This window comes from Bidens hawaiensis, unplaced genomic scaffold (genome assembly GCF_021521415.1).
Source record: "Bidens hawaiensis isolate Kalapana, Puna unplaced genomic scaffold, B.hawaiensis_p1.1 tig00019312_1, whole genome shotgun sequence".
In the NCBI taxonomy this organism is placed as follows: Eukaryota; Viridiplantae; Streptophyta; class Magnoliopsida; order Asterales; family Asteraceae; genus Bidens; species Bidens hawaiensis.
Window position 1 is genome coordinate 76,267 of NW_027492923.1, and position 13,055 is coordinate 89,321.

Sequence of the window (13,055 nt, forward strand, 5' to 3'; positions counted from 1 at the left end):
AATTCGGTTTGATTTTTTTTCCGATGTTTAGGTTATAACAAAACCAAAACGAAAAATCGATTTTTAGAAAACATAAAACCAAACTGCTACTTTTTATAGGTTCGGGTTCTTTTAAAACCTAGGTCAGCTGGCCCGTTAAATTCATGAACGTTCGTTTAATTAAATGAACTAAAGTTACCCGTGTTAGTTCGTTTATTAAATAAACGAACTTTCCACCGAACAATTCATGAACGTTCAATTCTCTTATTTAACTTTAACCGTACACGAACATTAGCATATACTCAAACAATTTTTTTGGTTCATGCTATTATTTAAAAAAGGAGCATGTTCGCGCTTGTTCGTTTAAGGACTAAACAGACATAAACAAATAAACTTAAACCAACAAAACTGAACAAACATCAAACGAACATAAATGAACATAATTGACCAATCATAAATGAACACAAACTCTAGTGGATGATCACGATGATTTATTCTTTTCAATCATAAAAATAACCAAATGCGTGTGTATAGAAAAAAAATTAATGAGCCCTCTTTATGTTTATATCTATATAAATATAACTACTTATATATTTATTAAAATTTAAACGAACATAAACAAACAAACAAAAATGAATGTGTATGAACGAACGTTCACGAACATAAATGAACGAACAAACATGTGCTGACGTTTGTTCGGTTAATTAAATGAACAACAAGTTTGTTCGTTTTCGTCTGTTTATTAACTAAACAAACATAAACCAACTTCCACCTGAGGCATTCACGAACTGTTCATTTACAGGCTTAGTTAAATGGTTTCCATTTCTTTTATGTTTTATTTTAGACTAACGTATTTAATGTTTAAACATTTGAACGTTTTGACAGTTGTGGATAATTTTTATTAACAAAAGATTAATAAAATGAAAAACTTACCCAATAAACAATGTCTTGCTCATCTTGGAATCTTGTAAGATCGATTGTTTGTCTACCTGAAAGCAGCTCCAAATATACAACTCCAAAGCTGTATATATCGCACAAGAATTTTAGTTGACTGGTACATGAATATTCAGGAGCAAGTGTTATTACGTTTTGTTAACAGCTGTACCCATCACTCATTTTGACAGCTGTACCCATCACTCGTGTTATTATGTTTGGTTGATCTCCGGTTGGGGCCATTCTCGATAGTCCAAAATCTGACAGTTTATCATTTAAATGCTTGTGTAACAGAATGTTAGAAGATTTTAGGTTTCGGTGTATCGTTGGTGGCGTAGCATCACGATGCAGATATGCTAACCCACGGGCTACATAAGCTGCAATTTTCATATGTGTGTTCTAGTTAAGCGGTGTATCGTTGGTTGACATGTGTACCCAAAGTTGTATATATCGCACGGTTTGACAACTGTACCCATCACTCGTGTTATTACGTTTGGTTGATCTCCGGTTGGGGCCATTCTCGATAGTCCAAAATCTGACAGTTTAGCATTTAAATGCTCGTCTAACAGAATGTTAGAAGATTTTAGGTCTCGGTGTATCGTTGGTGGCGTAGCATCACGATGCAGATATGCTAACCCACGGGCTGCATTAGCTGCAATTTTCATCCGTGTGTTCCAGCTAAGCGGTATATGTTATAAGGATTTCCACCTGTCACAAGAAATATAAATTAATTTTTATAAACTTAATAGGCTTTATGACACAAAAGATTTTTTTTTTATACTAATCAGGGTTTAGGTTTTTATACACTAACAAACTCAAATGAACACATATTAATTTGAAAATTATAATCATTAAATCAACACCAAATAATATGATAAGTTAGTTGTGACTCAATGGTGGAGCACTCACTTTACACATGAGAGGTAGGGGGATCAAACCTCACTACCACGAACTTATATGGGAGATATGAGGGATGACCCTGGCTTGCCAGGGTTCGAGTCCTGATCTCACCCGGTTTTACCGGCTCCTCGCGGGCGTGGGGGTGGGGTTTTATCCGGTGAATCCCTCAACAAGTGGACCGCTAGGGGTTCCGTCCGTCCGGACTAGTGGCCGGATCGGGCTACCTTTAGGCAATGGGGGTCGCGTACGGGGTACCCGGTGTTACTTAGTTGGACGTTCAAAAAAAACACCAAATAATATGAAAATCTTGAAGTACACAAGCATAATATCTTAAAAAGCTTAACATGGTAATATAAACATAGTTATATCAAAATAGGGCAGTAGTAAAATTTAAAAAAAAACTAGATAAATTTAGTAATAGTAATTATCATAAAAACAAGCATATACATGTAAACAGATGAATTAATGTAAATGAACGAAGATTAACGAACGCATAACCGAACGTTAATGAACACAATTGAACGAACGCGGTCTTTGTTCGTGTTCGTTTGCTAAACTTACCCGAAAAAGTTATTAATTCATACTCGTTGATTTATTAAACGGACAAAAAGACGCAATCATACACTAATGGACACACACTAATGTAACCGGACACTAACGGGCTCAGATGAACACCTATTAATTTGAAAACATTCATTGAATCAACACAAAGTAATCGACAACTCCTGAAGTACACAAACATAATATCAAAAATAGCTTAACATAGTAAGCATAAACATAGTTATATACAAATAGGGTAGTAGTAAAATTTTAAAAAATAAAAACAAACTAGATAAATTTATTAATAGTAATTTTCTAAAAAAGCAAGCATATACATGCAAACGGACGAACACACTTAAATGAACGAAGATTAACGAATGCATAACCGAACGTTCACGAACACAATAGAACTAGCGCGGTCTTTGTTCGTGTTCGTTCGTTAAGCTTACCCGAAAAAGTTATTTGTTCATACTCGTTGATTTACTAAACGGACGAAAAGACACAAATACACTAATATTCATTGGATCAACACAAAATAATCGAAAAAGCTTGAAGTACTCAAGCATAATATCCAAAAAAAAGTTTAACATAGTAAGCATAAACATAGTTATATCAAAAAACCGGACGAAAGTAAATAATCAACTAGTTATTTAAGAAAAGCGAAAAAAAGGGTTTTTTTCATACCGTGCAAGGCGTCCCATAAGGAACCTTTCTGCATCAACTCATAGACGACTAGCATCTCGGGTCCATATCGACATAAACCATGTCGATATAGTTTACCAGACAATAAATCAACAATTTATACAACAACATTTATACACAATTACATGTTCGTTATGTTTGTAATATTTGAATGTAGAGAGAGGACTATAATAATCATAATAATATATTAATAATAAAACTCAAAAGAAAGAAGTTGCAGGTGAAAACAGCATGAAAGTAGCTTTTTACAATAGGAAGGAAGTCCGTCATCAAACTTTTCGATACTTCACGTTATTGTTTTCACTAATAAAGCTCGTGGGTCCCACTCTTTCTCCACGTGTGTCAGAACCATGATACGATCCAGACTTGGGCCGTCCAGTATTGGGCTAAATCCACTACTTTTATTTATTTTTTATTTTAGAACGAAATTTTTTTTGTATTTAGACTTACACTACTGTACTCTTCGGAAAGTCTCGTTGTCTCACTTTAGTCAGACTATGTTGTCTTAACCGGGTGTCACGTTGGCTTCAGAGTTTGGCTTGGGCGTTTCTTCGGGAAACCATACTGTCCGCTGCCACTTGACAGTCGTTGTGTCACCACAGAGCAGAACTCTCTGACGTAATACATGGTGGGACGAAAACCCGGGTGGACTCGGGATTTGAACTGATAACCTCGCAATGGCTAACTCAAATCCTTCATTGCTAATATCCATTTAAAATACCGATGGTAGGGATGAACTTTTATTTCGGGTATACAACAATTGGGGATGCTACTTTTAGTTATTTGAGTATTTATTTTATTTGTTTATTCTGTCGGACAAAATAAAACAAATTTACAGACATCAAAAGCCTGGTTGGTGACACAATAATTTGTGTGGTGTATGATAGGTGAGCATTGGTGATAGAATTAATTTGCTAGGTTTCTTTAGGTGAGCTTAGTTCGATCCTGGTTACATTTTCTTTAGTTTTTGGGTGTGGGTTTTGGTTGTATCGGGCAGCTGGGGTGGGGGTTTTCCTCCCGGCTTTTGGTGGTTGTATTTGGTGTTTCTGACTTCTTGCTAGCTTGTTTCTTTAATTTAATTTTGTTGATCGTTTAAAAAAATTTGCCCATAGGATAATCATGTGACAACAATCATGTGTGTTTGTTCGATTGTTAATGTCACTTTTTGTCCTTTTTGATTATATGGTTGTATTCAATTTGAAATCAAATGGTATCTTTCTCATGATCAGGGTCGTCTCGTGGGTAAGCTAAATGAGGCAATGGTTTTAGGCCTTCAGATTTATAGGGCCTCCATCTTAAATAAGAGTTACGTATTATGAGATTTTGAAAGTAGAGTTCTTTTAGAATTAGTAACTCAATGAGCCACAAGCTAACGGAGATTGCTTCATATTCATTATCACGGCATAGCATTCATATTCTATAATTCATGTATACTCTCTAGCGTTGTATGCATACTATAAAGAAAATAAAAAGGCCTCAACATTTTAGTTAGTTTTTAGCCTCCGAGAATGTTGAGACGGCCCTGCTCATGATTGTAACAAGATTAACCAATATTTACCCTCTTTGGTCTATTAAATTTGGTGCTACCAATTGTCGGGCACACTCGACTCAAAAGTACTAGCATTGTGTCTTTGCCACCGTCACAAGAAAATAATTAGATTGACAACTGGTGATAAAACATCACAATCTTTTAAATTAAATGCTCGTCATTGAAACGCTTCTCTAACAAAAATAAAATAAAAATGAAACAAACTAGTGTCAGATGGAATTGTTGGTAAGTGGGGGTAGTCCCCTACTCAGTTTTTTATATTTTTCATATAGATTACATTTTACATTGTTAATTTTGGTTTAAAAAAAATTTAAACCTCTTAACTAAGTTTTTATAAACGGAGCGGTTATCTACCCGATCACCTTACCGGTTCACTCGTAGAATCAGACTAAAACTCGTATGGCATGATAACTAATTTTAAAAGACTTCGAATATTACATAAAATATAACATTTATATTAGATTAAACAAAAATTTTAATTTTGTTAGCTATATTTAAAAGATACAAGCAATATTTTCTTATGTTAAAAGAAAAGTAATATAAAATAATAATGAAACAATTAAAAAGGATAAAATAGATTAAACAAATTTGAAGTGTATTTGGTTTTAATTTTTTATATACCTAGAATTAGGGATGCGACCGGTACCGTATCAACAAGACAATAAAGCAAACATCGATATCAAATCTGAACAAAACTTGTGCCAACACCACAAGAATATATTAGTACAATATCGATACAGGTACGACAGTCATACCGGTATTTCAGTATGATACCTGCTTTTGGTACAACTTTGTTTTTTTCGTGATATTCATTAATCTTTGTGTTGGTATTGGTATGTGTACCAGAAAGCTAAATTGGTATGGATACCTTTATAGTAATCAAAAAACCATAACACCAAATTAAAACATTCAAATGTTCAAAAAAACTTATCAAAATGATTAAACAAGCAAACCAAACCAAAGAAAGTGATTATTTGCTTACTTCTCACTATCGCTTTGCATTTTCCCTCTCTCTTTGTCGTTTTGTTTGATAGTCGCATCCTCACTTTTTGCTAAAAACACCCAAACGAGTTCAAGAAGAGTTTTTACAAATTCCTTATTTCTAAGATCTCTTATTAAATATTTAATCAACCCTTAGAAAACAAAATTACCTATTTGCCCTTGTTCAATTTACAAAATCTAATTTTAATGCCCGGTTCTTTTCCCATCGTGAGAACCAAACCGACTGATACCATCAGATGCTACCTACAGACGAAACTATTGATCCAACTTAGGATTCTAAGCGAAAATTACTGAAATTTCCGGTGGGTTTCATTTGTATCCATAAAAATGTATGCACAAACACTTCCAATTTCAAAATATAATACCCCTCATGTTACTTTCACTCATCTTACTTTCGCTATGTAACCCCTAACCCACCGTTAACCAATTTCACTATATTTCATTCCATATTCAAGTTCAAATCTGGGTTTTGCAAGTCATCTAGAATTATATATCTTTCTTTTTTTTTGAAAATTGACTTTCATAAAAAACAAACACCACCAACGACTCTCACCAAGACGGAGAAAGACGCCGAAAGCCAAAAACCAAAAACAACAATCACGTTACATCAAATAAACACCATCTTTTCCAATCCACTACCCCTATCTTAGATCTATTTTTGTACCAAAGAAAACCCAAAGATTTTATATCCGCAACCATTTCTACCACCTTAGTGTTCTTGCCCGAAAAAATCTTTTCATTCCTAGCCCGCCAAATCCTCCAACAAGTAATGATGACAATGCCATGAATAATCAATCTCTTGTTCCCCGTCGCACCACTAACCTTATGCACTTCCACCAGATCATTGACATGGAAAACAAAAGATCTAGGTATGTTGCACCATGAACCAATCGCATTCCAAACGGCCATAGAAATGAAACACCCGGTTAACAAGTGCTCGAGTGATTCCTCATTACTCTCACATAAAGCGCAACTATGATCATCACAATGCAAATGACGTCTAGCTAAAGCCTCCTTGGTTGGAAGAGAATCCAGAACGGCCCTCCACATGAAAATATTACATTTTTTCGGGACCCAATTGCTCCATTGAAAACCGAAACTCCCAGCATCCACAACGGACCGCACCATCCAACTTTTAATCGACGAAACCTCGAACTCTTTGCAGCTACCAACCGCCCAAGACCATGAATCTTCACGGTCAACCATCACCACCCCTTGAAGGAGATCTTCCAACTCTTGCTTCTCGACCACCTCCTGATGGGAGCAAGGAGCTCTAAGCCAGTCCCACACAATGCGACGAGAGGATCCAGTGACCACCAACCGATCTGCTAACAAGACATTTTTATGTTTTTCTACCGCATATAAGGACGGATAATTGTCCATAATCGGCGCCAAACCCAACCACAAATCCATCCAAAACCGAACTTGGCGACCATTCCCAACTGTGGCCCGGATCACTCTATTAAAATCCACACCATCAACCTTAAATTTGTTCCAAAACATAACACAATTCTTCCAAACCCCGGGAACCCCATTATTAACCGGAGCAAGCCCCCAACCGCGCGAGGACCCGTGAATAGACAACACTACTCTTCTCCACATCGCGTGATGACCGTTTAGAAATCTCCCAAGCCATTTAGTAATCAGCGCTTGATTATTAACCTCTAAACGATCGATACCTAAACCCCCTTCTTTTATAGGTTTGGTGACTACCTCCCAAGCCACCCATGACATCTTCCTCACTTCATCCGAACCACCCAATAAGAACCTTCTCATCAAAGCTTCTAAATCATTGGTAACCTTCTTGGGTGCCTTAAAAAGCGAAAAATAATAAGTGGGAAGACTATCCAGCACCGATTTAATAAGGCTTAACCGACCGGCAATAGATAACGAATTAACTTTCCATTTAGAAAGCCTCTTCTTGAACTTGGACACAACCGGTTCCCAATTAACCACCCTATTCATGTTAGCGCCAACCATAAACCCTAGATAAGAAAACGGGATCCGTTTTCTTATCTAGGGTTTATGGTTGGCGCTAACATGAATAGGGTGGTTAATTGGGAACCGGTTGTGTCCAAGTTCAAGAAGAGGCTTTCTAAATGGAAAGTTAATTCGTTATCTATTGCCGGTCGGTTAAGCCTTATTAAATCGGTGCTGGATAGTCTTCCCACTTATTATTTTTCAGCCTATCAACTAACTATTGCTATTGCCATAAATAATAGTAGTTATTTTTATAGTAGGGTATTTACATATATCCCGTTTCTATGTCTACGCTTCAACCAGTTACAGTAAATTGGCTCATATCACATATCATCATGTGTAACTTCCCATTTTTTTGTATAATTAATAAAATACCTATATCCATATGAAAGGTCTTATTAATTTATATTGATTGAGTTATTGAAGTACGATTATTATGAGGATAAGTAAGAACTATTGTAAACAATTGTGGTAGCTTAAAGAGTTTATGATGAGCATTAAGTTAAGGTAATATCTAACATACTTGGAACTTTAGGGACTTTTACTGAACTTCTGATCAAAATTCTCATGAAATTTATTAATTTTCTCAACCCTCCAAAAGTTCACCATTTTTGTTCTTTTATGTATCTACTTCTATCACATATTCACATATACAATTTACTCACAACATATAAATAATAAAAGAACACAATTTGTAAAATGAAAACTTCTAGAATGTTACAATAATTATTATACATACAGAAAAATAATAAATCAAAACCACACGAACATGTTTCATAATCATAAAACATAATCAAGCAATAAACAAAAACATAAAATAAAAACCCACTTGGTTTATTAAATTCTCAACCCATTTTCAGGATTAAACTTCAAAGCTTCTTTCCAAATTAAGTTCTTCACATCTTCTTCACTTAAAGAAGCCTGCTCAAAGTCAAACACAAAAGGAGATGGACACGTGGGCTCCTCATTGATCTCATGAAGATTTCTCACCATTGGATGGTTTAATGCTTCCTCCACTATTAATAACATAATAATGTAAATATTAAATTACTATTATTAAGAGTAAGGTTATCGTACAATAATCCTGAACGCACAAAAACGTACATGAATGACGCTCAAGGCAAAAACAAAGGTTATCGTACAATAATCCTGAACGCACAAAAACGTACACGAATGACGCTCAAGGCAAAAACAAAACGCTCAAAGCCAAAATACAAAAACGTTCAAGAAAATTGTATTCTATCATTTGTATTATTATTATTAATGTTATTAATATTTAAAATTTATTCAAGAGGCTTACCAGTTATACGTTTTGCAGGATCAAAAACCAACATTCTCTGTGCAAGATCCATGGCCACTGGAGACACATGTGGGAATTTTTCTTGAAAACTCATCTTTGGGACACGTGGCAGCTGTTTAACATACCTTCTTGCATTATCACTTCTAAGGAACCCAAGATCTGAGTCATCTGGAGAACCAACAAGCTGCATTCAACCAATTTTTGGATCAATATATCTAAATTTGGTTAAGTAGTTATAATAATAATAATAATAATAATAATAATAATAATAATAATAATAATAATAATAATAATAATAATAATTTGAGCAAAATGGAGGGTCCTATGCAGGACATAGTTTTTTAGGTTAATCGAAAAACAAAAATAAAACATTCACTTTTTTTTATATGAATATAGAAAAATAGTCAAAATGCAAATATTTATTTAGTGCTTTTGAAATTTAAACTTTGTTTATTTATAAAACTAACACATGTGCAGGTCATATGGTGTGCATGAAACAGAAAAAAACAGATCCGCGCCTAAAAACCAAAATAACCGAACACAAAAAAAACCGACAATTTGGTTTTATGTTTTCGTAAAACTGTATATTTTCTGTTCGCTTTTGCATGTAATTAAGACCAAAAAAACCAAACCGAATGTATAAATTCTTATATTTTAGCCCAAAAACGATCCATGCACACACCATTGGCAAATCATGTGTAGAAAAATTATCAAAATTTAACCAGTTTATAACAAAATAATACTTTAAGCAAATGGCCGTTTGTTACTATTTTCCGTTCAGTTTAGTCCAGTCATGTGGACTCACATGAGGGCATTTTGTCCTTTATCTATAAGCACAAATCTATAAGTTAAGTTAAATACATAGATAGTCTTTCAAATGTTAAAATGACCAAAATTCCCTCATGTGCAACTGGACTTAACGGAAAAATTAACACTCTTTAGCGGAAAGGATGTAAACTGTGAAAATATATTAACATACAGAACGATTTCTGTTATATCCTTAGTTTAAGAACAAAAGGTGTAATTTGCTATATATTACGGAATGTGTAGTTTGTTCTAATAATAACTTGAGCAAATAGGCGTTAGTTTTTTCTGTTAAGTCCAGTCATATACGCTCCACACGAGGGAATTTTTATCCTTTATCTATAAGTTACATACATAAATAGTCACTCAAAAGTTAAAATGACCAAAATGCCCTCATATGCAAGACACATGACTGGTTTTAACAGAAAAAAATTAGCACAGCAGATGTAAGCTGTGACAATACATTAACATAAAGAACAGAATTCCTTAGTTTAATCCGAAAAGTGTAATTTGTTCTTAATAATAATATACCTGAGTTATAAGGGATAACTGCTGAACATAATCTTTTCCAGGAAAAAGTGGTTCCCTCAAAATAATTTCCATTAAAATGCAACCAACCGACCATATATCAATGGCTGCAGTATACTCTGAACAGTTGAGTAACAACTCAGGGGCTCTGTACCATCTGGTCACGACATATTCGGTCATGAAGTCGGTTTCAGATGTGGTTCTCGCAAGCCCAAAATCACATATCTTTAAATCACAGTTTGCATCAAGAAGCAAGTTGCTCGGTTTTAGATCACGGTGTAGAATGTTTGCAGAGTGTATATATTTTAGACCGCGTAGTAACTGGTATAGAAAATACTGACAGTGGTCGCTTGTTAATGGTTGTGATGAACGGATGATTTGGTGTAAATCGGTGTCCATTAACTCGTACACGATGTAGACGTCGTTAAAGTTTTCTTTGTCTGGTGGCCGGATGATGTCCTTGATTTTGACAATCTGCAAATGATCGGGAAATTACACGTTTTGACTTGGATATGCAAATTATGTTGGCTAAAAAGCTTGCTCAAAGTCGGCTCGGTTTGTAAACAAGCTGAGCCTGAGTCAAGGTAAGCTCGGCTTGTTTAGATTAAAGCTCAACTTTTATATGTATAAAATATATAAAAAATATAAATTATTGTGTTTACAAATTATGCATTATGTATATGTTACAAAAACATTTGTTGTATTTATATATATGTGTGTGTGTGTGTGTTAGCCCTGCTTGTGGTGCGCACATATGATGTATATATGTGTGAACCCTCGGGTGGGCAAAAGTGAAATTGCACTAATTTTGACGTTATTTTACTAATCTCGTGAAAATAACGTTAAAAGTGACGGACGGTTAATCAGGCATCATGTAGTGGCGTTGATAGCCGAAAGACAAGGGTACATGCACCGATCAGCCGGTGTCCCGATGATTGAGTGCTATGTGCCTTATGTCCAAGGCTTGATGCAAAACTACTATCGAGCCGGGGGTCTCACCGAAAGCAGCCTCTCTATCCTTATAGGGTAGAGGTAAGGCTGTCTACATCTTACCCTCCTCAGACCCTACCATAGCTTTGCTATTGGTGGGATATACTGAGTACGATGATGATGATGATGATGTGTGTGTGTGTGTGTATGACTATAAAATAAAGAATTTAATATATGAGCTGATTCGAGTTTTTTACAAGCTGAGCTCGAGGTCAACAAACGAAAATTGTACATACATTCTCATGCTCCATATGGCAGAGGAGTTTGATTTCCCTTAATGTCCTCTTGGCATCAATCCTGTTATCAAATGCATTCCCTATCTTCTTAATCGCAACCGCTTCTTTCGTTTCGGAATTTTTAGCACAGCTGCAATCATGTCATAATTTACCAAAATCAACTTAATAATATTCACTTCTCAAACCCAAAATTTATTAACCAAATGAAGTAATCCAGTTGAAAAACATAAATTCAGAACAATTTCCATGCAATAGTAAGTATGAATGTTAAGTATGAACAATTGATTCTCAAAACCCTAACAAATATAGTGATGTAAACGAGCAAAGCCGAGTCAGAGCTTGTCTAGGCTTGATCTTGGCTCGTGAGTAGTTTTCCAAGCTTAAGCTCTGATCATTTCGAGCTCTATATCTAAAGCTCAAGGTTGAGCTCGGCTCGGGCTCAACTCGTTTATTTGTTATTAATTATTTTTAATTAACTTTTGGGTCACTTGCCCTAAAGCTGCTATGTTTCTAACTTTCATAAAAGAGTTCAGTAACTTATCGACGCCGAAGAACTATAGCTTTGTATTCGATAGGATCGGTTTTGCAATTTAAAAGGAGGTTACAGCACAAATGTTGCCCGCTTAATTATCTGTCTCTGTATTGTAATTGGATCATTTAGTTTTTTTATGTTTATGCTTATTTTTTATACATTCTTTTAATTATAAAATTTAAAATATATTATTTTATCATAAATTTATATATAGTAATATAACATATAATAACAAATATTGATATAAAAGTTATATAAAGAATAGGCTCGAGCCCGAGCTCGTTAATTAAACATGCTTATTTTAGTCTCATGTTAGGGCTCGAGCTCATTTAAGCTCGGCTTCATTCGAGCTTTTAACAAGACGATCTCAAGAATTTAATAAAATCCGAACCGAATTTGGAAAAAAAGAGTGATTACCAAACGAGTCCGTAAGCGCCACGGCCAACGGGTTGAATGGGAGGAACATATTTAGAAGAAACCTCAAAGAGGTTACCGAGCACGCTGTACTGCGTGTACTTGCCGTCGTAGGCTGGAACTCCTTTCAACACCACACCTCTCGATTCACTTCGTTCCATGAATGATCACTCACTTTAATTCAAAATATTAATATTAATATTAATAATGGGGTTTTATAATGGAAGGAAGAAAGTGATTGAAATATAAGGGTCCACCACCATTTTCATTTTCAGTCACATCTGACTTTTGAAATGTCCAATTTTCTTGGTCGTGGGTTTCGACTGGTGGGAAAGCTAAGTTGATAGTCAATTTGAGGCAACTTGTTTGAAGGATCCATTCAGTTTCAAATTTTCAACTTTATTTCTTCCGAGAAACACAAAGGAAGATCGGCGGACCCAGGATTTTTTGTCAACGGGGTCTCAATTTTTTCGGTTTACAAAATTTTTCGGGTCGGTCGTTATTCGGGTCGGGTCGAGACGAGGGACATAATAAAACACGGAACTATGGTGTCATTGGAAACGAGTAAGTAGAAAGAATCTAAATTACAAACTAGATGAAACATACACTTTTAATTCATACCCGAAAAACATGAACGTAATCTATATATATGGTCTTACATAATTG

The 13,055-nt window shown here is 35.1% G+C and overlaps 1 protein-coding gene across 1 annotated transcript; it reads right to left on the reverse strand.

The window, feature by feature from the left end:
- Window positions 1-8,260: 8,260 nt before the first annotated feature.
- LOC143557986 (mitogen-activated protein kinase homolog NTF6-like) lies at window positions 8,261-12,585 on the reverse strand. The gene is made up of 5 exons (XM_077046923.1): window positions 12,393-12,585; window positions 11,444-11,573; window positions 10,221-10,691; window positions 8,886-9,069; window positions 8,261-8,601 (listed from the first exon to the last, which is right to left on the reverse strand). Exons 1-5 carry the CDS (start codon window positions 12,548-12,550, stop codon window positions 8,423-8,425), a joined length of 1,122 nt encoding a protein of 373 aa, XP_076903038.1. The 5' UTR covers window positions 12,551-12,585; the 3' UTR covers window positions 8,261-8,422.
- Window positions 12,586-13,055: the final 470 nt, after the last annotated feature.